Source organism: Salmo salar, chromosome ssa09 (assembly GCF_905237065.1).
Source record: "Salmo salar chromosome ssa09, Ssal_v3.1, whole genome shotgun sequence".
Taxonomy (NCBI): domain Eukaryota; kingdom Metazoa; phylum Chordata; class Actinopteri; order Salmoniformes; family Salmonidae; genus Salmo; species Salmo salar.
This window is the reverse complement of record NC_059450.1, coordinates 139,898,952-139,923,997: the sequence shown is the minus strand read 5'-3', so window position 1 is coordinate 139,923,997 and position 25,046 is coordinate 139,898,952. Positions and strand designations below refer to the sequence as shown.

Here is a 25,046-nt window from a genome sequence, read left to right as displayed (position 1 = left end):
TCATCAGGCTCAGGTAACATCAGGTTTGAGTTTCCATGCTAATCAAAGCCGTAATCAAATCCAAATGTGTATGCTTTATAATACTTTAAGAATGATACTTCCGGTTTTGGTGTGAAGTACCGGGTTACCCGGGTGAAAAGGGATTTATTCTCAGGATGCAACATTTTGTAAAATACCGGTAAAAATATTCGACCCATAGTCATTGCAACTTATGTGACTTGTTAACCTGTTAGGGCTAGGGGGCAGTATTGACACGGCTGGATAAAAAACGTACCCGATTTAATCTGGTTACTACTCCTGCCCAGTAACTAGAATATGCATATAATTATTGGCTTTGGATAGAAAACACTCCAAAGTTTCTAAAACTGTTTGAATGGTGTCTGTGAGTATAACAGAACTCAAATGGCAGGTCAAAACCTGAGAGATTCCTTTACAGGAAGTGGCCTGTCTGACCATTTATTGTCTTTCTTTGACATCTCATTCAATTACAAAGGATCTCTGCGGTAACGTGACACTTCCCACGGCTCCAATAGGCTCTCAGAGCCCGGGAAAAACCTGAATGTCGTCACTCCAGCCCCAGGCTGAAACACATTATCGCCTTTCTCAAGTGGCCGATCAAGGGACTGTGGGCTTAGGCGCGTGCACTGGCCGCCCCCGTCTTTGTGTTTTTCCCTCTGTTTCCCGAAAAGGAGATTCCCGGTCGGAATATTATCGCTTTTTTACGAGATAAATTGCATAAAAATTGATTTTAAACAGCGGTTGACATGCTTCGAAGTACGGTAATGGAATATTTAGAATTTTTTTTGTCACGAATTGCGCCATGCGCTCGACCCTGATTTACCATTTCGGATAGTTTCTGGAACGCACGAACAAAACGCCGCTATTCGGATATAACGATGGATTATTTTGGACCAAACCAACATTTGTTATTGAAGTAGCAGTCCTGGGAGTGCATTCTGACGAAGACAACAAAAGGTAATCAAACTTTTGTAATAGTAAATCTGATTTTGGTGAAGGCTAAACTTGCCGGGTGTCTAAATAGCTAGCCCGTGATGGCTGGGCTATGTACTTAGAATATTGCAAAATGTGCTTTCACCAAAAAGCTATTTTAAAATCGGACATATCGAGTGCATAGAGGAGTTCTGTATCTATAATTCTTAAAATAATTGTTATGCTTTTTGTGAACGTTTATCGTGAGTAATTTAGTAAATTGTTAGCAAATTCCCCGGAAGTTTGCGGGGGTATGCTAGTTCTGAACGTCACATGCTAATGTAAAAAGCTGTTTTTTTATATAAATATGAACTTGATTGAACAAAACATGCATGTATTGTATAACATAATGTCCTAGGGTTGTCATCTGATGAAGATCATCAAAGGTTAGTGCTGCATTTAGCTGTCTTCTGGGTTTTTGTGACATTATATGCTAGCTTGAAAAATGGGTGTCTGATTATTTCTGGCTAGGTACTCTGCTGACATAATCTAATGTTTTGCTTTCGTTGTAAAGCCTTTTTGAAATCGGACAGTGTGGTTAGATTAACGAGAGTCTTGTCTTTAAATAGCTGTAAAATAGTCATGTTTGAGAAATTGAAGTAATAGGATTTTTAAGGTATTTGAAAATCGCGCCACTGGATTACACTGGCTGTTGCGTAGGTGGGACGAATTCGTCCCGCCTAGCCCAGAGAGGTTAACCTCTTACATCTAGATGTTCCGCTAGCGGAGCACCGCTCCAATATCCAATGATAGGGCGTGGCGCGAATTACAAACTCCTCAAAAATCCCCAAACTTCGATTTTTCAAACATATGACTATTTTACACCATTTTAAAGACAAGATTCTCGTTAATCTAACCACATTGTCTGATTTCAAAAAGGCTTTACAACGAAAGCAAAACATTAGATTATGTCAGGAGAGTTCCCAGCCAGAAATAATCAGACACTCCTTTTTCAAGCTAGCATATAATGTCACAAAAACCAAAACCACAGCTAAATGCAGCACTAACCTTTGATCTTTATCAGATGACACTCCTAGGACATTGTTATACAATACATGCATGTTTTGTTCAATCAAGTTCATATTTATATCAAAAAACAGCTTTTTACATTAGCATGTGACGTTCAGAACTAGCATACCCACCGCAAACGTCCGGTGAATTTACTAAATTACTCATGATAAACGTTCACAAAAAAACAATTATTTTAAGAATTATAGATACAGAACTCCTTTATGCAATCGCTATGTCGGATTTTTAAAATAGCTTTTCGGTGAAAGCACATTTTGCAATATTCTGAGTAGATGGCTCGCCATCACGGGCTAGCTAATTTGACACCCACCAAGTTTGGCACTCGCCAAAGTCATATTTACTATAAGAAAAATTGGATTACCTTTGCTGTTCTTCGTCAGAATGCACTCCCAGGACTTCTACTTCAACAACAAATGTTGGTTTGGTTCCAAATAATCCATAGTTATATCCAAATAGCTGCGTTTGTTCTTGTGTTCAAGACACTATCCGAAGGGTGACGCGCCGGCGCGTATCGTGACAAAAAATTTCAAAATATTCCATTACCGTACTTCGAAGCATGTCAAACGCTGTTTAAAATCAATATTTACACGATTTTTCGCGTAAAATAGCAATAATATTCCGACCGGGCGACGTTGTTTTCGTTCAAAGACTGAAAATGTAAAATGGACTCTTCACGTGCAAGCGCGCGCCCGTTTCATTGTTCTCAGATCGACCACTATCCAAATGCGCTACTGTTTTTCAGCCAGGGACTGCAGAGTCATCATTCAATGTTCTGGCGCCTTCTGAGAGCCTATGGGAGTCTTAGAAAATGTCACGTTACAGCAGAGATCCTCTGTTTTTGATAAAGAGGCTATTGAAGGCCAAGAAATGGTCAGAGAGGGCACTTCCTGTTTAGAATCTTCTCAGGTTTTGGCCTGCCATATGAGTTCTGTTATACTCAGACACCATTCAAACAGTTTTAGAAACTTTAGGGTGTTTTCTATCCAAATCAAACAATTATATGCATATTCTAGTTTCTGGGCAGGAGTAATAACCAGATTAAATCGGCACGTTTTTTATCTGGCCGTGAAAATACTGCCCCCTACCCTAAACAGGTTAAGCAAATGTTTATTTAGGCTTGCCATAACAAAGGGATTGAATACCTATTGACTCAAGACATTTCAGGTTTTCATTTTTTATTAATTTGTAAAATAAAATAAATTAAAATGAAAAGCATAATTCCACATTATGGGGTAGTGTGTGTGTGTAGGCCAGTGTCGACAAAGAATCTATGATTTGTTATTATGGATGCGCTAGTCATTTTCCATGTTCGGGGGATTATTTTAATTTATTTTTCCAGCTGTCAGGACACCGCTCGAAACTACTCCACTGCCAGGATGAAATTCAAAATAACTTCATTAGCAAATTTATTTCAAGAAATGGGCGTGTTGTAACTTGATCCTACTGCTACAATTGGATAGAGCGAGGCTGTAGCAACGCTCCCATTTTATATCTCATCTCTCGCCATCGCTCACATCACTAGTTGCTGTTTACTGCTAATATGAGAGATGGCTCAATGGCGATTACATTTTCTGCCAAGCCATACATGTGTGTAATATCTAGCAAGGAGAGCAAGAGTAGGAGAGAACTTGAACGGCGATCCACGTCCTGTCTGACACACATCTGACCGTAATTTGAGAAGCGAGAACTAGGGATGCATGATATAGCGGTAAGCTAATCGGAATCGGACGATATTAGCTTAAAATGCCTGCATCGGCCCGATGTCTAGTTTAGTGCCGAATTGCAAAACCGATGTCAAAGCTGACGTGCATACATATATAATGTAGGTAGATGAAAAATACAGCGCTACACGTGCAACACAGCATTCCTAACCTGTCCCATAATGTCTGCTGTGTGGATCTATTTTGAAGTTTCAAAGGAAGATAAAAAGGCCATATGCAACGTTTGTGCTGCTATTATTTCCCAAGGAGGGGAGAAAGTGAAATCGTTCAATACCAGAAACCTAATTACTCATTTGAAAGTGCATCACCCCCAGACGTTCAGCGACTACTTAGAACAATAGCAGAAAAAAACTAAGCGCACACTTCAAATAACTAAACAAGTTCAAGTCGAACAGTCATTTGAAACAGTAAGAACATTTCAGCGAGACAACTTGAAGGCAAAATGGCAAAACACCAAGATAATGGAATTCATTGCCCTTGACTATTTTATTTCACCTTTTATTTAACCAGGTAGGCTAGTTGAGAACAAGTTCTCATTTACAACTGTGACCTGACAATCAACCGTTCTGTCGTGGATGATGGCTTTCATCTGGTCGAGCACCTCGAGCCCCGGTACACACTACCAAGTAGACACTATTCTTCAGATGTTGCCCTACCGGAGTTGCACAGTATTGTTGAAACGCACATCCATGAGCTACTTGCCATGGGCGTCACTGCTATTAGCTTCACGACTGACATTTGGACCAGCGATCTCAGCCCCATATACATGCTGTCTGACAGCACAGTGGGTCGACAAGGATTTCGTACTGAGGAAAGCCATATTGCATGCTCAAGACTGCTGGTTCTCATACCGCTGCCATTGCAATGGCATTTGAGAACATGTTTGAAACTTGGAAACATGAACACTCCATGCTCCATTCGAACAATTGACTGGAGAAATAAGCTCATCAACTTCGTCTGAAACTTACAAAAGTCCTCTACTAGAGGCTGTGAACAAGCGATTCGGTGGCATTCTCTCTGAGCCTCTTTACTGTGTCGCCACCATGCTCAATGCTTGGTACAAGGACAGCTACTTCGATGCAGACAAGAAACACGGTTTACGTGAAATGTGAGACACAGCTGGATAGGATGGAAACGGACAGCATGACAGTGCGCACCGAAGAAGAGAGGCCACAGACACAGAGCTGAAACTTCACTGCTTCACATGTATGATGAAATCCTGGTTGAGAATGAAACAACTGAACAAAACAGCACAGCAAGTAAGTGAAATAAATATAGGTTTTGATTGTTTAACCTCTATGGGCTAGGTGGGACGCAAGCGTCCCACCCGTGGTGCACTCCATCAACAGCAGGTGCATTTCAAGAGCGGCAAATTTGAATCCAAATAAATGTCAAATTCAAATTTTTCAAACATACAACTATTTTACACCCTTTGAAAGATAAACATCTCCTTAATCTAACCACGTTTTACGATTTCAAAAAGGTTTTACGGCGAAAGCATAAATGTAGAGTATGTTAGGACAGTACATTTACAAGAGTTGTGTGTAATGTTTTGTCAATTCAAAGACAGGGTCACCAAAACCAGCTAAAATGATGCACTAACCTTTTACAATCTCCATCAGATGACACTCCTAGGACATTATGTTAGACAATGCATGCATTTTTAGTTCTATCAAGTTCATATTTATATCCAAAAACAGCGTTTTACTATGGCATTGATGTTGAGGAAATCGTTTCCCTCCAATAACCGGCAGTCAAGTCAGCACCACAAATTAAATAATTAAAATTAGAAAACATTGGTAAAATATTATATTGTCAATTAAAGAATTATAGATTTACATCTCTTGAACGCAATCAACTTGCCAGATTTAAAAATAACCTTACTGGGAAATCACACTTTGTAATAATCTGAGCACTGCGCCCAGAAAAATACGCGTTGCGATACAGACTAGCCGTCATGTTGGGGAGATCTAAAATCGAAAATACTATGTAAATAATCCATTACCTTTGATTCTCTTCATCAGATGTCACTTCCAGGTATCACAGGTCCATAATGAATGTAGTTTTGTTCAAAAAAGCTCATCATTTATGTCCAAAAATCTCCGTCTTGTTAGCACATGATCTAAGCCCGCCGGACTTCACTTCATGAACGAGGGGGAAAAATATATTTACGTTCGTTCAAACATGTCAAACGTTGTATAGCATAAATCATTAGGGCCTTTTTTAACCAGAACATGAATAATATTCAAGGTGGACGAATGCATTCTCTTTTATAACGTATTGGAACGAGGGTACCCAACATGAACTCGCGCGCCAGGTGTCTAATGTGCCATCATCGTTCCATGGCTCTTGTTCGGTCAGATCTCCCTCCAGAAGACTCAAAACACTTTGTAAAGGCTGGTGACATCTAGTGGAAGCAATAGGAAGTGCCAAAATATTCCTCAGCCCCTGTGTTTTTCAATGGCATAGGTTTAAAGGTAATACAACACATCAGGTATCCACTTCCTGTCAGAAAATGTCTCAGGGTTTTGCCTGCCAAATGAGTTCTGTTATACTCAGACACCATTCAAACAGTTTTAGAAACTTTAGGGTGTTTTCTATCCATATATAATAAGTATATGCATATTCTAGTTACTGGGTAGGATTAGTAACCAGATTAAATCGGGTACATTTTTTTATCCAACCGTGCAAATACTGCCCCCTAGCCCTAACAGGTTAACTGATGATGGGGACAAACGTAAATGCCAATATTTCTCTGTAATAAAGCCCTATTGTGTGGAAAAGGTCACTGATTGGCTGGGCCTGGCTCCCAAGATTGTAGGGCCTAATGAATTTATTTGAATTGACTCATATCCTTATAGGAACTGTATCTCAGCGATATCTTTGAAATTATTGCATGTTGCGTTTTTTAAATATTTTTGTTCAGTATACTTGTATGCTAATTTAGGTGTTTGGGACGTTTCTCTTTTGTCCACAGCAGGGGCATACTACCCGGCCCAACAGCAGTACACGCCCTCCGTGCCGGCTGCTCCGGTTATCATGAACCCTCCCTCCCAGCAGCAGCAACTACCTCCACAGCAACAGATCCAGCCCAAAAGGGAGCGCAAACAGGTACAGGTAAACTCATCGTCCCACCTTTACCTGTTGTACACCACCTATATATACATACACACAGGTAAACTCATCACCCCACTTATACTGTTGGACACCATATCTCTACACACAGGTAAACTCATCACCCCACCAATACTGTTTTATTTACTGCTTTCATATTGTTTTATTGAACAGATAGGAGCACCAGGTCAGTGTGTTGGATTGGAACCCATGCCCATTCTGGTAGTCAGTGTGTTGGATTGGAACCCATGCCCACTCTGGTAGTCAGTGCGTTGGATTGGAACCCATGCCCACTCTGGTAGTCAGTGCGTTGGATTGGAACCCATGCCCACTCTGGTAGTCAGTGCGTTGGATTGGAACCCATGCCCACTCTGGTAGTCAGTGCGTTGGATTGGAACCCATGCCCACTCTGGTAGTCAGTGTGTTGGATTGGAACCCATGCCCACTCTGGTAGTCAGTGCGTTGGATTGGAACCCATGCCCACTCTGGTAGTCAGTGAGTTGGATTGGAACCCATGCCCACTCTGGTGTGCCGGGGTCAGTGACACTAACTGCAGGACCTCAGGCCAGCCCACGTAACACCTCTACTTAGGTAGACAATCAGGTATCCTCATCCCAGAATGGACAGGTAACAGAACTGGAAACCCCAAGAGACGTTAAGGGCCTGATGTTACACAGTCAAACTTCCCCATCAACCAGAGCAGCGTTTAAATACTTCAGTGACTCTCCCTAAAGGAAGGGAAGGACAGTGCTAATAAAGGGTGTCAATATTTGTTTGAAACGAGCATAGTTTCAGTCAGTAAGGTGTGTCCAACACAGATGCCCTTTCCCCATCATCCACTGTGAAGGTTAACAGTGCAGTTTTGGTCTACAGCTACTGTGTCTTCCTGTCTGTCTGGCTGACCTACGCTCTTAAAGGTGGATGTGACATGACAGGACTTGGGCTTGTGTGATGATGATAAACCCTGTGATGTGGGTAGTGTTGCAATCTGTCCAGGGAGGATTCTAGATGGGCCTATTCCTCATGATTTATGTTCAGTCAGGGATTTGAATTAGATAACTCTTGACCTTCACTTGATGAACTGTAACACTAAACTGCTGTGACTCGAGCATGTTCTTTAGGGCTGTAGTGCTGATGTCCCTCTTCTCTGGCTGTTGGTGCATGTGTCCTCAGCTGGTCTGGATTCATCAGGTCTGTCTATTAGTGATGGGGAGAACGATAGTTACATCATTTATTATTTATCTAGGGAAGTCGGATTAGGAAAGAAATCGTATTTACAATGACGGACCGCGCTGGGCCAATTGTGCACCACCCTATGGGACTCCCGATCACGGCCGGTTGTGATACACCCCGGGATCGAACCCGGGTCTGTAGTGACACCTCTAGCCAACCTTAGGCCGCTGCACCACTCAAGGAACCCCATATCACAATATTGTTTTGGATGATATTATATTGATACTTTGACTCAAAGTAACTTTGTAAAATAAATGTGTGTACCTGTGCCGACACCACTGTATTTTTCATCCTATAGCTTGTTCTTCATCTTATTTTTAAATAGTGAGCTATGAGTGATCATCTTTTCATTTTATTTTTTATCTTGTTTCTCTACAGCAGACACCCTGATGTTACAAAACATTAGGAACACCTTCATATTTAGTTGCACCCCCTTTTGCCCTCGTAACAGACTCAATTTGCATCACTGTCAATGACACACTTTTATTTTGAAGGCAAACCAAAAATTCCACTATTGTGGCTAATCCTTATTGTGGCTTGCTTCCCAACACATAGCCCAATGCGGTTGAGCCTCACTAGCCAGATGAAGCTAGCTGGCAGCTTATAACCCTGTTGCCCAAAGCTAACGTTAAGTTGCTGACTCGCTATTTATTTTCATTAACTGAAGTTCAATTTCAATAGGCGAACAACAAGTGGCAACCTAGCTAATAGTTACACAAGGATTCCTAAATCATTGCCAAGAATAATGAAAATGACTGCCGTTTCTACTGGTCATTGTTTTCAGGTTGGTTGTATTAGTGCTAGCTAGGTACCAAGCTAAAGCTAGCTACCCCAGAAGTTGCGGTCGAACCAATTATGCTTTATTACCAACACGGTATTGTAAGCACATCGTTCGTGGCCGGTGTTTGCTTGTTTGCAGACTTTTTTTGTACAGCTTTGACAGTGATACTGTATCTTTTTTTTGACCCGCGATGACCCAAACGGCGTTCCATAGTATGTATGTCGTGAAGCTAATAGCAGTGACGCTATTACTGTGTAACTCCGGTAGGGTAACATTTGAAAAATAGCGCACTTGGTAGTGTGTACTGGTGCTCGACCAGTTGGCAAAAGCCAACATCACCCACGACAGAGAACGGTTGATTGTCAAAGGCACTGAATCTCATTATCTTGGCTTTAATGGATTTCACCTTTGAGTTGTCTTGCTGAAATGTTGTTACTCTTTCAAATGACTGCTCGACTTGTTGACTGCTCGATCCACACAGCAGACATTGTGGGCTAGTTTAAGAATGCTGTGTTGCACGTATAGCGCAACATTTTACGTGGTGGCATTACGTTATATAGGTATACACGTCAGTATTGGCATCGGTTTTGCACATCGGGGCGTTAAACTAGACATCGGATGATGTTGGCATTTTTAGCTAATATTGGCCGATTCCGATATGTTCACCAAATAAAAAAAATGTATTTATGTATTTTTTTTAATATTGTGCATCCCTAATTCTTACATAGGTATTCCTCTTGTCCAGATGGGATAGGGCGGTGTGCAGTGTGATGGCAATTGCTTCGTCTGTGGATCTGTTTGGGCGGTATGCAAACTGAAGTGGGTCTAGGGTGGCCGGTAAGGTGGAGGTGATATGATCCTTGACTAGTCTCTCAAAGCACTTCATGATGACAGAAGTGAGTGCTACAGGGCGGTAGTCATTTAGTTCAGTTATCTTTGCCTTCTTGGGTACAGGAACAATGGTGGCCATATTGAAGCATGTGGGGAGAGCAGATTTGGATAGGGAGTGATTTGAATATGTCCGTGACCACACCAGCCAGCTGGTCTGCGCATGCTCTGTGTACGTGGCTAGGGATGCTGTCTGGGCCAGCAACCTTGCGAAGATGAACACATTTAAATGTCTTACTCACATCCGCCACGGAGGGGGGGGGTGTGTGACGGTGGCACTGTCCTAAAAGCGGGCAAAGAAGGTGTTTAGTTTGTCTGGAAGTGTGACATCGGTGTCTGTGACATGGCTGGTTTTCTTTTTGTAGTCCATGATTTCCTGTAGACTCTGCCACATAGGTCTCGTGTCTGAGCCGTTGAATTGCACCTCCACTTTGTCCCTGTACCGGTATTTCGCTTGTTTGATTGCCTTGCGGAGGGAATAACGACACTGTTTATATTCAGCCATATTTCCAGATCTCTTTCCATGGTTAAATGAGGAGGTTCGCACTTTCAGTTTTGCGCGAATGCCGCCATCCATCCACGGTTTCTGGTTAGGGTTGGTTTTAATAGTCACAGTGGGTACAACATCGCCTATACACTTCCTTATAAAGTCACTCACAGATGTTATCTGAGGCTGACCGGAACATATCCCAGTCAGCGTGTTTTTATCACTCTTGAAGCGTGGATTCCGATTGGTCAGTCCAGCGTTGAATGGTTCTAGTCACTGGTACATCCTCTTTGTTTCTGCCTATAAGACGGTAGGAGCTAGTCAGCGTCATGGTTGGATTTGCCGAAGGGAGGGCGGGCTTTGTATGCATCGCCGAAGTTAGAATAGCAGTGATCAAGTGTATTACATCCGTGCGTAGTGTAATCAATATGCTGATAGAATTTAGGTAGCCTTGTTCTCAAATTTGCTTTGTTTAAATCCCCAGCTACAATAAATGCAGCCTCAGGATATATGCTTTCCAGTTTACATAGAGTCCAGTGAAGTTCCTTGAGGGCTGTCTGCTGTCGAGGGGGAATGTACACAGCTGTGACGATAACTGACGAGAATTCTCTTGGGAGATAATATAGTCGGCATTTGATTCTAGGTCGGGTGAGCAGAAGGACTTGAGTTCCTGTATGTTGTTGGTATTACACCATGAGTCGTTAATCATGACGCGTACACCCTCGCCCTTCCTCTTCCCAGAGAGGAGTTTATCTCTGTCGGTGCGATGCATGGAGAAGCCTGCTGGCTGAACCGATTCCGACAACATATCCCGAGTGAGCTATGTTTCCTTGAAACAGAGAACGTTACAATCTCTGATGTCTCTCTGGAAGGCAACCCTTGCTCGAATTTCATCTACCTTGTTGTCAAGAGACTGGACATTGGCGAGTAGTATATTTGGGAGCGGTGGGCGTCGTGCATGTCTACAGAGCCTGACCAAGAGGCCGCTCCGTCTGCGGCGCTGTTGTTTTGGGTCGGCTTCTGGGATTCGGTCCTTTGTCCTGAGTGGTGGTCAAACAGATGATCCGCTTCTGGAAAGTCTTATTCCTGGTCGTAATGTTGGTAAGTTGACGTTGCTCTTATATCCAATAGTTCTTCCCAGCTGTGTGTAATAAGATTTAAGATTTCCTGTGGTAACAATGTAAGAAATAATACATAAAAATAATACTGCACACTTTTTTCCGGATGCCCCAAGCAATCGGAAAGGGGATTCATCAGAGAAAATGACTTTACCCCAGTCCTCAGCAGTCCAATCCCTGTACCTTTTGCAGAATATCAGTCTGTCCTTGATGTTTTTCCTGGAGAGAAGTGGCTTTTTTGCTGCTCTTCTTGACACCAGGCCATCCTCCAAACGTTGTTGCCTCACTGTGCGTGCAGATGCACTCACACCTGCCTGCTGCCATTCCTGAGCAAGCTCTGTACTGGTGGTGCCCCGATCCCGCCGCTGAATCAACTTTAGGAGACGGTCCTGGCACTTGCTGGAATTTCTTGGGCGCCCTGAAGCCTTCTTCACATGATCCGATAAATGGTTGATTTAGGTGCAATCTTACTGGCAGCAATATCCTTGCCTGTGAAGCCTTTTTTTGTGCAAAGCAATGATGACGGCACGTGTTTCCTTGCAGGTAACCATGGTTTAGAGGAAGAACAATGATTCCAAGCACCACCCTCCTTTTGAAGCTTCCAGTCTGTTATTCAAACTGAATCAGCATGACAGAGTGATCTCCAGCCTTGTCCTCGTCAACACTCACACCTGTGTTAACTTCTTGTGGATTAGTGGGACGCTAGCCAAATTCAAATTAAATCACTATAAAATTAAACTTTCATGAAATCACAAGTGCAATACATAAAAATAAAGCTTAACTTGTTGTTAATCCAGCCGCTGTGTCAGATTTCAAAAAGGCTTTACGGCGAAAGCAAACCATGCGATTATCTGAGGACAGCGCCCAGCGCACAAATGCATAACAAATCATTTTCAACCAAGGAGTTGCGACACGGAATTCAGAAATGGCTATATAGTATATGCCTTACCTTTTGAGGATCTTCTTCTGTTGGCACTCCAAAAGGTCCCAGTTACATTACAAATGGTCCTTTTGTTCGATAAAGTTCTTTATATCCATAAAAACTCAGTTTAGCTGGTGCGCTTCAGTCAATCCACTCGGTTTCCCTCCTTCAAAATGAACATCACCAATAAACTTATCCAAACAAGTCAATCAACGTTTATAATCAAACCTTAGGTACCCTAATACGCAAATAAACTATAAAATTTAAGACGGAGAATCGTTATTGTCTTTACCGGAGAAAAAGACCAAAGAACACGCTCTCTTCCACGCGCTTGGAAACACTACAGCCAAAATGGGAGCCACCTAGAAAAACTACAATTTCTGGCTCATTTTTCCAAAAACCAGCATGAAACTCTTTCTAAAGACTGTTGACATCTAGTGGAAGCCCTAGGAACTGCAATCTGGCACGATTTCACCCTATTATAAAAGTGATCACTCTTCATAACATTCTGGAGTATATGCAAATTGCCGTCATACAAAATGAGACAGCAGACTTTGGAAATGTATATTTGTGTAATTCCCAAAACTTTTGGCCACGACTGTGTATGTATGTATATATATATCTCATGAGAATCGCAATTCGTATTGTATCGGTACCTAAGTATCGTCATAATATTTTATTGTGAGATCCCTGTTCCCAGACCTACTGTCTATGGTGGACTTGGCTGGTCTGGTTTTTTAGTACCTCAATGGCAGACTACCGATCAAGTTTTCCTTGTGTTCTACTGCACTCTGTTGGACTGAACTGATTTGTCCCTGTGCTGATCTGACTAAAGTGGACCTGGCTGATCTAGGTTAGACTGTGCTCTATGGTAGACTGATCCAGTCTGTAGCGCATCTGTTTTCTACGATGTGCTAGGTTTATCGAATTGAGTATCTGTGTTCAGTATGGTGGACTTGTCTTCAGTGTATCTGTGCTCTGTATGGTACGGTGGGCCTGGCTGCTTTATCACTGGCTGTGGGAGCATGCAGCTGGCTGTGGTTGCTGTGGCGGACTATGGCCGGCCAAGCTGTCCTGTCCCACGCTGCTCAAGGTCCTTCAGAGACTCTCCCAGTCCCACTAGGAGGATGGTAGACGGGGACTGGGGAGGAAGAGCTGCAGCGGCACGCCCCGCAGTGAGTCATGCTTCAGCCAGTCTGTCTGAGTCACGCACTGTCTTTCTATATGGTTTCAAAAATCTCTGTCGGTATTCTGGCAAAAGAGTATGAAGTGTAAAGCTGTTTTTCAGCCGCGCTAAGCAGACTACTTAGTCGTAGCTGTCTTTTTATTGTATCTATTTTTTTTCTTTTGTTAACTACTGCCTTCAAGCAGTGCGTTGGCCTGTATTTTTTTTCCTCCCCTGCTCTCCATAAAAAATGGTCTCCTCACTCTCTCTGGTCTCTGGGTAGAGGAAGGGGGAGTTAAAGGACAAGTCAGCACATAGCTCAGCTCCACGTGGCTTCCATTCTCCTCCCCCTCTGAGCGGAAGCACAATGGCTGACCTATCTCCTCCCCTTCTCTCTCTCTCTGTCTCTGCTGCTGCTCCTGTGGCATACCCCGTCTCCCCTCTTCCATCCACTGCCCCTCCCTCTCTCCCAGGAAGAGGCTGAAATATTTAGGAGTGAGTGTGTGCACAGAATGACAGAAAAGCAGCTAAGATAGAAAACATTTATTTTTGTATTTATACATTTTTTGGCACTAGCCTGATCTTATTGGCTGAGTTTTATATTTTTTTTCTTCCTGGAATCCCTCTTCCCTCCCCCCCCCCTTTGGCCCCCTTTGACTCTGTAGTTCAGTGGGCGGGGGCGCTTGCATTCCAGTGCTGCAGCTCCACAAGGCCAGTCACTCTGGCTTCTCTCGCTCACTCTGTACGTGTGTGTGCGCGAGCTGGGAACGAGGCTCTGCCCTGTTGGCTCTGCTCACTGAGTTGAGGGAGTAGGCTACGTGCGTGCGTGTTCCCAGGCCGACAGCTCAACTCGGGCCCCTGGATGAGAGAGGCCTGTTAGGGACTCTGGAGCCTGTCCGTGTGCCAGGTAAATGACTCTACCAGCGGGGGAATGTGCTGTCTCACGCCTGTTGCTAACAACTCTTAGTGTGTGAGAGAGAGGAGAGTTTGTGATAGAAAACATGTGGCTCTGTGTAAGGGCACGCCTTGTGAGTAATCTGTTTTTCAGAAGTTTGAAGGAGTCCTGTACGATGTGCTTTTAAATAACATCAAATCTGGCTAGTTTTCTTGGTGTAGTTTGAGTGATCATATGGAGAGAGCAAAGAAAATGCACTGGAATTTGTTCACTTGGCTGAAGTTGTTTGTCAAATTTTGTTGGGTAAGAATTCGCTAAAACAAGGCGGTAGTCCATGGAGAAATCTGTTTGTCAGGCTGCATAGCTGTTGTGGGGCTGGTGTTTCTTGTCAGTATGTGAGAAATGTAGCTCTGCTGAATGACAAGACGCTGCTAGGCCACAGCCCTACTGTACAACACAAGACTTTTGGAAACAGGGCCTAGCATCATAGAACCCAGTTAGCTGTGACAGCTCTTCTCTTCAGCTTTCTCCTCCCCCTCTCTCCTTTACTCTCGCTCTTTCTCTCTTTTTTGCTCCCTTTCTCCTTTAGAAAGTTAATGAACCAAGAGCGAATAACAAGTTTTTCTTTAAGGCTCTCACGCTCCTTTTTTCTATTTGTTATTCTTGTATCCCTCACTGTTGTCTTGTGTCCTCTGTATAGATCATAATACGAGACCCTAACCAGGGTGGTAAAGATATCACTGAGGAGATTATGTCAGGGGGCACCCGCAGTGGCTCCACCCCCACACCCCCACAGGTGAGCGACGACTCTTCAGAGGTGAGCTACCATACCCTCGTCACCAACCATCATCCCTTTACACAGCTTTGCTACTATACAGTCACGTATCTGTTCAATATGAAAATGTCTGCCCATCCATTGTTTCTAACCTGTCATAAGGCTGTCATATGGTTGTGTCCGCTCGAGTTCCCTAATGTTTGGGTGTTGTTGTTCTGTCCCTCCGTTAGTCATCTGGATCAGAGGGCCCAGCCGTAGCCCAGGCCAACGGTGAGAACACGACCCCTGTCGTGGTCAGACCAGGTGAGTTGGCCGAGGGGTCAGGTGATCTTGAAGGATGTAGCTGGCCGTCTCTCATTGGTTCACATTCAGTATATAGAAGTCATTTTTCGTGAATTTGAATAAATCACATAGACAAAATGCTCCGTTGGAAAGGTCCCATGCATTTTGATCATCTAATAACGGATTGATAATAAGTGGGTAATTATCAAAAGATGATCAAATGACGAGGGTGAATTTTAACATTAGTATGGTACTATGGACCACATCCTCAAGCATCTCTTTTCCTCGTCAGATGACAGAGGGAAACCTGCAGCCACACTCATCACTGGCCCCCCAGCCCTGTCTAAAACCCCTGAACTGGTCAAGACTGCCCCTACAGAGGTCAAACTCCCAGACACGGACAGTAAATCCCCTTCCTTACCCCAGGACCTACCCACACCCCCGCGGGTAACTACCACCCTCCACACTACTGCCCCTGGCACCACCCCACCCTCAACTAGTCCCATTGCAGACATGATGGACGCTCCAGCCCCGGCCGCTGCTCCAGCCCCGGCCGCTGCTCCAGCCCCAACCGCTGCTCCTGCCCCAACCGCTGCTCCAGCCCTATCCGCCCCTAAAGTGCCTGCTTACCCTGCACCCCTGCTTGAACCCCGCCCCACTCCTGCAGCCGAGGAGCAGCCCTCAGCCGCCAAGGAGGCGCGGGAGGAGGTGAAGGAGAAAGAGGAGATTAAAGAGGTGACGGAGGCTAGAGAAGTGACTACATCATCTAAACCTGAGCCTTCCCTTGCTCCAGTGACCAACCCTAGCAGCGGCACTAATGGTGTGTCTGCCCCCCAGCCACTCCCAGAGGAGGAGCCAGCAGCCCTGTCCATCACCATGCCCTCCCCCCAGGCAGCAGAACCCCCGCTGGACTTTCCCATCGCCCAGCCAGAGGAGCTCCGGCTGCCCAACGGCCTGCCACTCCCCAGCCCCCAGGACCCTGAGAAGGTGTCTGCAGAGTCGTCTGAGTGTGACCTCAGCCCCTTCGCTGAGCCTGAGGTGGCCCCATTACAGAGGGAGGCACCCGCACCTGTCGCCGCCACGGCAACGCCCGACCCCGTCGTCCAGGCTACCGTTGCCCTTGTGGTCCTAGCTGAGACTGCTAGTACTACAGAGGTAACCCCTCGCCAAATGGAAGACGAGATGGACTCTCCACCATCACAGCGCACCACCCCAGCCGGGGAGAATTCTATGCAAGGTCAGTATCAGTCGGACTCTCACTATTTCTCCCTGTCTAGATCAGGTATTCCCAAACTGGGGCAATGCTGTCAGGGGGATGCCAAATAAAAATGTGATTACAATTATTATTTTTTTCACATTTTCAAACAGTCCATTTATATTTTCCAATGGGGTTATACATTTGGGTGAGGTTTTCTCTCGCCTGAGTAGCCTCGTTTCACTGCCAAAAATAAAATTAAACCATCTAGTGTTCAGCAAAATAACATGTCAAATACAGGTAGCCTAGTCAAATAGTTAACATCCAATCACATTAACCGTTACTCTCTCGCGGGAATTCCACTAACGATCCGTATGTAGCCAAACGTAGCTGCTGCTCATGTTGGTATCTGTCCTGGTGGTGCAAAAGCCGTGACAGGGAGACATAGTGGAGTGGTAACGCACGTGCAAGCAGTTGCTCCAGACGCCACTTGGGTACACTGCAGCATCCACCGAGAGGCTCTTGCTGCCAAGGGAATGCCTGACGGCTTGATAGATGTTTTGGACACTACAGTGACAATGTGATATAGCGAAGCACCTGAGTGAGTTGGGTGCGCAATTACGCAGGTACTTTCCTGAAACGGACGACACAAACAACTGGATTCGTTATCCCTTTCATGCCCTGCCTCCAGTACACTTACCGATATCTGAACAAGAGAGCCTCATCGAAATTGCAACAAGCGGTTCTGTGAAAATGTAATTTAATCAGAAGCCACTGCCAGATTTCTGGATAGGGCTGCGCTCAGAGTGTCCTGCCTTGGCAAATTGTGCTGTTAAGACACTGATGCCCTTTGCAACCACGTACCTATGTGAGAGTGGATTCTCGGCCCTCACTAGCATGAAAACTAAATACAGGCACAGACTGTGTGGAAAATGATTTAAGACTGAGACTCTCTCCAATACAACCCAACATTACAGAGTTATGTCCATCCTTTCAAACACACCCTTCACCCTTTCAAATACCCGTCATTATCCCGTGGGGAGTTATTCACAATTTTCGATGAACAAATAAGGTTTTATATGTAAGATGGTTAAATAAAGAGCAAAATTAGTGATTATTATTATATTATTATTTGTGCCCTGGTTCTATAAGAGCTCTTTGTCACTTCCCATGAGCCAGGTTGTGACAAACTCATTCTTATGTTTAATAAATGTATTGTATAGTGTGTGGCAGGTTTACAATGATGGCAAAAAACAACATTTGAGAGTGTGCTGACCCTGGTGCTAGAAGGGGTACGCAGCTGGAGGTTGAATGTTTGAAGGGGTACGGGACTATAAAAAGTTTGGGAACCACAGTTCTAGATCCATCTGTCTGTCATTCAACCACATTGTCTTTCTTAATTCCTAACCCAACTTCTTGGCACTTTGTGAAGATAAGACATTGGCTAGGAGGATCTGCCCCTTGAGGTGTTGCAGTCTGACTGTCTGTCGAGCATGTGTCATGAGGGGTAGAGAGTGACAGGGTTATGTCTACGCCGAGGACACAGTATAGTGGGTACTTGAGGCGTTGCAGTCTGACTGTCGGTCGAGCATGTGTCATGAGGGGTAGAGAGTGACAGGGTTATGTCTACGCCGAGGACACAGTATAGTGTGTACTTGAGGCGTTGCAGTCTGACTGTCGGTCGAGCATGTGTCATGAGGGGTAGAGAGTGACAGGGTTATGTCTACGCCGAGGACACAGTATAGTGGGTACTTGAGGCGTTGCAGTCTGACTGTCGGTCGAGCATGTGTCATGAGGGGTAGAGAGTGACAGGGTTATGTCTACGCCGAGGACACAGTATAGTGGGTACTTGGAATGATAATCGCGCCAACAGAAAGCCATAAAAATACAACTTTGGATAGGTGGCAATGTGGTAACTGCTAGGGTTTGGGTGCTAGGGTTTGGGTGCTAGGGTTTGGGTGCTAGGGTTTGGGTGCTAGGGTTTGGGTGCTAGGGTTTGGGTGCTAGGGTTTGGGTGCTAGGGTTTGGGTGCTAGGGTTTGGGTGCTAGGGTTTGGGTGCTAGGGTTTGGGTGCTAGGGTTGGATTGGTACTGAGTGTCAGTCCATAGAGGTTTAGTCTGACTGTGTTTGTGGTGTTCTGCTTGTAGCTGCTGTTTCTGTGCCTAAGAAGAAGAGGAAGATGAAGGATCTGAACAGGAAGGAGGCTGTTGGAGACCTCCTGGATGCCTTTAAGGAGGTCCGTTCACACACACCACCCACGCCATGTCATATCACACACACCACCCACACCATGTCATATCACACACACCACCCACACCATGTCATATCACACACACCACCCACGCCATGTCATATCACACACACCACCCACGCCATGTCATATCACACACACCACCCACACTATGTCATATCACACACACCACCCACGCCATGTCATATCACACACACCACCCACGCCATGTCATATCACACACACCACCCACGCCATGTCATATCACACACACCACCCACGCCATGTCATATCACACACACCACCCACGCCATGTCATATCAAAGTTTTAAGAATGCCTGGTTTTATAGACTAATACTCTTTCCTCTACCCCCCCTCTTTTTCCCTCGGTCTGTCTCGCCCGCTCTCACACCCCCTTCTTCTTCTCTCCCCCTCTCCAGGAGCAGGTAGTGCAGAGCCCGCCAGAGCAGGCCACACCCACTTCTGCCTCTGACGCTGAGGAGCCCCGCCCAGCCGCCACCCCTGCCGTCGCAGAGGTGGATGAGACATGGGAGGAGAAGGAGGACAAACTGGATGCAGAGAACATTGAACCCAAGCCCGGGGATCTGAAGTACCAGTACAAAGAGGGTGGGTTCTGAACCTTGGCCCTAAGAAGCTGTGTAACATTTATATACATACTTAGAAACGTTATCCTCTTAATGTTATTCTCTACACCTGATCTCACATGATCTGCATTTACTGTCAGTCAAGAGGATGCAAAGTTCCACTTTTTTGGAAATGCTTCGTCAGAGCATGGGTCCTAAAGTCCCATTTGACATCAATGTATGATCATTATTTTTTAAGGGAAACATTAGTGAAACTGAGCGATACTTAGTTCGGATGCCAGACTAAATACCCCAACTCTACCAACCTAAACTATACTGATGAAAACTCACATATGTGATTCCTCTATAATTCCTTGTTCCTCCTCTCCTCCAGAACTATGTAGGCCTATAGACCCAGAGGAGAAGAAGAGGTATGACAGGGACTTCCTGCTGGGCTTCCAGTTCATCAGTGCTGCCATGTCCAAGCCTGAGGGCCTGCCTCAGATCAGTGATGTGGTGCTGGACACGGTACAGTACAACTCTGTCCCCTGCTGGACTGGAGTAACCACTGCACGATCCATTTGATAAGTCTATTTATTCTTTCTTCAGATGGACCACTTTATTCACCAGTTATTTATTCTGTCTTTCTTTGTATCCATCATTCTCTCTTTCTTCCTGGTACTATTTCTTTCTTTCTTTCTTTTTGGTACTACTTCTCTCTCTCCAGGCGAATAAGGCCCCTCTCCGCCAGCTGGACCCCAGCCGTTTGCCGGGGATGAACATGGGCCCCGACTTCACGCCCTCATTTGCCAACCTGGGCAGGCCTGGAATGGGTGGAGGGGGTGGACACAGAGGAGGACCAGTGAGTTAGCATGGGAAACTAGCTGTCAATCTTCTCAGAATACACTCTTGATTCTGAAATTCAGGGACGATATTAAAACAATGTGGACTGAATTTCTTTTCCTTCTCTCCTCCAGCCCTCTGGTATGAGTGGTGGAGGACCGCGTCGCTCCCAGCAGGGCCAGCGTAAGGAGCCCAGGAGGATCATCAACATCTCTTCGTCTCTGACGGACGACGTGAAGCTCAACAAGGCTGAGGATGCCTGGAAGCCCGCTGTCAAGAAGGCTGCCAGTGGGCAAGCTGCTCCTGAGGAGGAGAGCGATGACCCAGAACAGGCCAAGACCCAGGAGCTGTTTAAGAGGGTCCGTAGTATCCTGAACAAGCTGACCCCTCAGATGTTCCAACAGCTGATGAAGCAGGTCAAGGAGCTGACCATCGATACGGAGGAGAGGCTGAAAGGAGTGATAGATCTGATCTTTGAGAAGGCCATCTCTGAACCCAACTTCTCAGTGGCCTACGCCAACATGTGCCGCTGCCTTATGGGGGTGAGTGACTCTGGTCTTGTTCCGGTGATGACCTCCGTTCTGTGCCACTGACTTGTGGAGTGGTACCACTACACTCATCACGATAACTCTCATGCTTTGTGACGTCTGCAAAGCTCTCCAGCCGTGGCCTAAATGCTTGTTTTTCCTGTTCCTCTCGTCAGCTCAAAGTCCCCACTACAGACAAGCCGGGAGTCACTGTGAATTTCCGCAAGCTGCTTCTGAACCGCTGTCAGAAGGAGTTTGAGAAGGACAAGGACGATGATGTCATCTTTGACAAAAAGCAAAAAGAGCTGGATGCTGCAGCCATGGTACGAGCTGGGCTCTGAGTGATCAATTCATATGTCTCTCACTTTTTGAATTGGTTTTGGTTTCTGTAGGAGTTAGCTGACCATCTATCTACTATTCCTCCCTCTGCTTCCTCTCCCTCTGTTACATCACTTCCTGTCTGAAGGAGGAGAAGGATCGCCTGAAGGCGGAGTTGGAGGAGGCCAAAGACATGGCACGGCGCCGGTCGCTAGGCAACATAAAGTTCATCGGTGAGCTGTTCAAGCTGAAGATGCTGACGGAGGCCATCATGCACGACTGCATCGTCAAGCTGCTGAAGAACCACGATGAGGAGTCACTAGAGTGCCTCTGTAGACTCTTGTCAACTATAGGGAAGGACCTGGACTTTGAAAAGGCGAAGGTAACGCTGAACCAGTGTCACACACACCCCTACATCCTTTAGAACACTTACACCAAATTATTTCTAATTAACATAGATTTACACACTAACCTGCCTGTCTTTCTGTAGCCTCGTATGGACCAGTACTTTGTCCAGATGGACAAGATCATCAAGGAGAAGAAGACATCGTCCAGAATCCGCTTCATGCTGCAGGACGTACTGGACCTCAGGAGGGTAATACCTCCTAACGCACACACCCACACCAGTGTCTGGGGAATGCTTCAGCCCCCTCACCTAAATCTTTTGGTCATCTATATCTAAACAGACTGACCCTTGTCCTGTGGTTGGTATGTATCCAAGCTTATCAGTAAACACTATGGGTCAAACTACCATAGACAGAATACTCTCCCCTAACACCACATCACCTCTGAACTTATCCATGACCCCAAATCACCTCTGACCTCTAGTCTCACTTCCTTTACAAGCCCTCTCTTTGCATGCATGTGTCAGTCTGCACCCCCGCAGCCAATCCCATCGCTCCAAACTACTGTAACCCCTCCCTCCTCTCCATGTCATTCACCACCTAGATGTTTACCACCCTTCTATATGGATGTGTCCCTTGATATTCACATAAACTACTTATCCATGCCTAGTAGGCTTGGGCAGTATCCAGATTGTCCTACCTTCATACCGACCTTGTGCCATACCGGAATATTCGGTAATATCTGCACTGAACACAAGGAGGGCTATTTTCAATCCCAAGGTTAGCAACGCTAAAAAGTACATGTGAAATCTAACGAACGCATGCAAACAATTTATACAGTCTCTGACACACTTTGCAGGAAAGACATCCCACTCAAAGTTATACAAGTAACTCAAAAATGCTACACAGTTTGCTGAACACGCAAAACAAATATTAGCTCTAGATCCAGGAAGGGATTATCTGCTGTTAACAAGAGGAGCTTGATTGCAAGACGCTAACCACTTAGCTAGATAACTTGGCACTAAGTTAGCAAACCAAATGCACAACTGCAGAGAATTTAGCACATTTTAGACAGTTAACTTAATAGTTAGAAGATATCTAGCTGGCAAACATTTAGTTGTGAATTCCCTACTGCAACTAGTTCACCTGGCGTGGGCTGCAGTTACTCCCAGGACTATATGTAAGCTTAATACTGATCTCGACATTACAATATGATCTTCTAAATTGCACTGCAGGCATTTACTAAGTAGCTACAAATATTCAAATGAATTAAAGCACTTAAAAGAAATAGTTTCAGCGGTATTGACAGTATTGGGGAAAAACCATCCCGTGGATATTTCCTAATACCCTGGTGTGTGTGTGTATATACGCTATACAGCCCAAACATAATGCCTAGGACTCATTCACTAGGCTTTGGGGTTCACAAACTCACGTGTCTTACTTTGTTTGAAAACTACTAGTTACTAAGGATATACAGGTATGTTTACTAACAATCTGTAGCCTAGGCCTCTAAGGTCTAGATGTGCATGTATTTGTACCGTGCTATTAGCTGTGTGTGAGTGTTTGTCTGAGGTTTCTCATAATGCAGTTTACTGGAAAACATCAATGCTGGACTGTTCTACTTTAACTAGTTAAGTCTCCAGAGACCTTTCTGGAGAAATGCCTCAATGTGTTAGTCTGTGACTTGCAGTATGTTGAGAGCAGTGCTGTGATGTCTGATCCCTGAACAACATGTAGGTCTGTGTTGGAACCCATGTTCAGACAGGGTTCCAACACGTTCACCACAAAATGACTTCTAGGATCTTTATGGTTCCAGCCCCAGTAATTGTCTTACCAAAGCTGTTACCAAAGCAGCAGTTGGGATGTTTTATAAGAGCTGACCAGCTGCACTCAGTGAGCACACTGGCCCCTGTTTTCCCAGTAAACGGCACTCTAGTTTGTTTCCTTTCTCTGGAAAAGCTGACAGCGGTGTCAAGGTAGGGCAAGACATCGCTCTTTCTATAGCCTAGTTGTCAAGTGACCCATTGATCTCTTAATATATTGACTAAGAGACTTATGCCTCAAAGAGATATGGAGTGTTAAGAGTACACCAGACTTTTTCATCTAACTACTGTACTGACTCCCCCTCCCAGAATACGTGGGTCCCCAGGAGAGGAGAGCAGGGCCCCAAGACCATAGAGCAGATCCATAAGGATGCTGAGCTGGAGGAGCACAGGGAGGTTCTCAAGGTGCAGCAGCAACTCCTCAACCAGAACACCCGAGGAGGAGGTGGAGGACGTGGTGGTGGTGGTGGTGGTGGTGGAGGAGGAGGAAGAGATCAGGGGAACCGCGGGGGCCAACACCCCCAGGCGGGCCAGAGGAGTCAGCCCCAGGACGAGGACTGGAACACAGTTCCCATCTCCACCAAGAGCAGACCCATCGACACCAGCCGACTCAGCAAGATCACTAAGGTCAGTGATACATCATGCTGTGGATTCTCAGCCACATATCGTGGACCCATACTCAGTTAGGACTGAAACACTCCAACACCTTCCACTTGTAGTCTAGCACCCACCTCCTTAACCTTCAACCCCATTGCAAAGTTCTATCATCCCAACCATTCCCAACTCTTCTGATCTGTTGAACTGAAACCCCAAACCCACTCCCTCTGTAGTATGGCACACACCTCTTAACTTTTAACCTCCATTTAGTGTTATGGCCCTACCATTCCTGACTCCTCCAAACTTCTTAGTTATGTAACTTGAAACCTCAGACCTTTCTCAGATCTCAAGATGTTTTGCCTCCCAACAATTCTGCTAGTTTCTTTCCTCAACAGTAATGTTTCTAACCTCTCCTTCTCTCTGCAGCCCGGGGCTTTGGACTTCAACAACCAGCTGCTGGCGCCCCAGCTCGGGGGTAAGGGCATGTGGGGCAGTTGGGGCAAGGGCAGCAGTGGAGGCACCACCGGAGCCAAACCCGCCGGGGAAGCCAGTAAGTCCTCTTACCAATTCACCCACCACTGTGAAATATCTACTCTTAGTCTATTTTAAAACAAACTGTGTGTGTTCATAGCCCCAGAGTCAGGAGGCCGCCCAGCCACCAGCACCCTTAACCGGTTCTCAGCCCTGCAGCCACAGCAGCCCTCCTCCTCAGGGTCCTCACAGGACTCGGACAGAAGAGTTCCTCTAAGGTCAGCACCACTGAGCCGGTACAACTGACTACACCTGTCCTTTACATATCTCTTTCTATCTGGGAGGTTTTCTATGTGTCAGAGTTACTGGTTTGAATTTATACAACGGGTGGGTCTAATGCTGATTGGTTAAAACCACATTCCAGCAGGTGTCTGTTCCACAAGTTGCCACCGGCTAAATCTATGACGTTAAAATGCCTATTTACTCTGTTCCATCTGACTGCGCAATCCACTGTCTCATCAGCCCAGCCAAGCAATCTCCACTATAAAAAGTATCTAGACATTCTCACATTTTATTCTGGCTGCACTTTTTGACATGAGGGTAAGTTAGCCGTAGTTGGCTAGCTAGCAAGCAAGGGATAAGAATGTTGCCAGCCAGTATGGCAATGGAACATTTAGAACGAACGACTGGGTCGTGTCCATAGATACAGAACAA

At 45.3% G+C, this 25,046-nt stretch overlaps 1 protein-coding gene and 1 non-coding gene across 20 annotated transcripts in view; both read left to right on the top strand.

Annotated features, from left to right (window-relative positions):
- LOC106613115 (eukaryotic translation initiation factor 4 gamma 1) overlaps nt 1-25,046 on the top strand; it is a 69,542-nt gene that overhangs the window by 35,157 nt on the left and 9,339 nt on the right. For 9 of the 19 annotated variants that reach the window (XM_014215061.2, XM_045724715.1, XM_045724706.1 and 6 more), the window contains 15 exons: nt 6,718-6,857; nt 15,044-15,160; nt 15,349-15,421; nt 15,693-16,637; nt 18,743-18,831; nt 19,266-19,452; nt 19,804-19,937; nt 20,137-20,271; nt 20,387-20,794; nt 20,956-21,102; nt 21,246-21,479; nt 21,588-21,692; nt 23,574-23,891; nt 24,288-24,411; nt 24,493-24,628. In XM_014215061.2, the coding sequence (XP_014070536.2) occupies nt 6,718-6,857; nt 15,044-15,160; nt 15,349-15,421; nt 15,693-16,637; nt 18,743-18,831; nt 19,266-19,452; nt 19,804-19,937; nt 20,137-20,271; nt 20,387-20,794; nt 20,956-21,102; nt 21,246-21,479; nt 21,588-21,692; nt 23,574-23,891; nt 24,288-24,411; nt 24,493-24,628 (3,292 nt within the window). Of the gene's footprint in view, nt 1-6,717; nt 6,858-14,116; nt 14,356-15,043; nt 15,161-15,348; nt 15,422-15,692; nt 16,638-18,742; nt 18,832-19,265; nt 19,453-19,803; nt 19,938-20,136; nt 20,272-20,386; nt 20,795-20,955; nt 21,103-21,245; nt 21,480-21,587; nt 21,693-23,573; nt 23,892-24,287; nt 24,412-24,492; nt 24,629-25,046 lie in introns of those variants that run through there. The other 10 variants (XM_045724720.1, XM_014215063.2, XM_045724712.1 and 7 more) reach the window with 7 other exon arrangements.
- Nucleotides 18,049-18,176, top strand: LOC123724190 (small nucleolar RNA SNORA17). Its single transcript, XR_006756868.1, has one exon. It is a non-coding gene; the product is annotated as a small nucleolar RNA SNORA17 (small nucleolar RNA).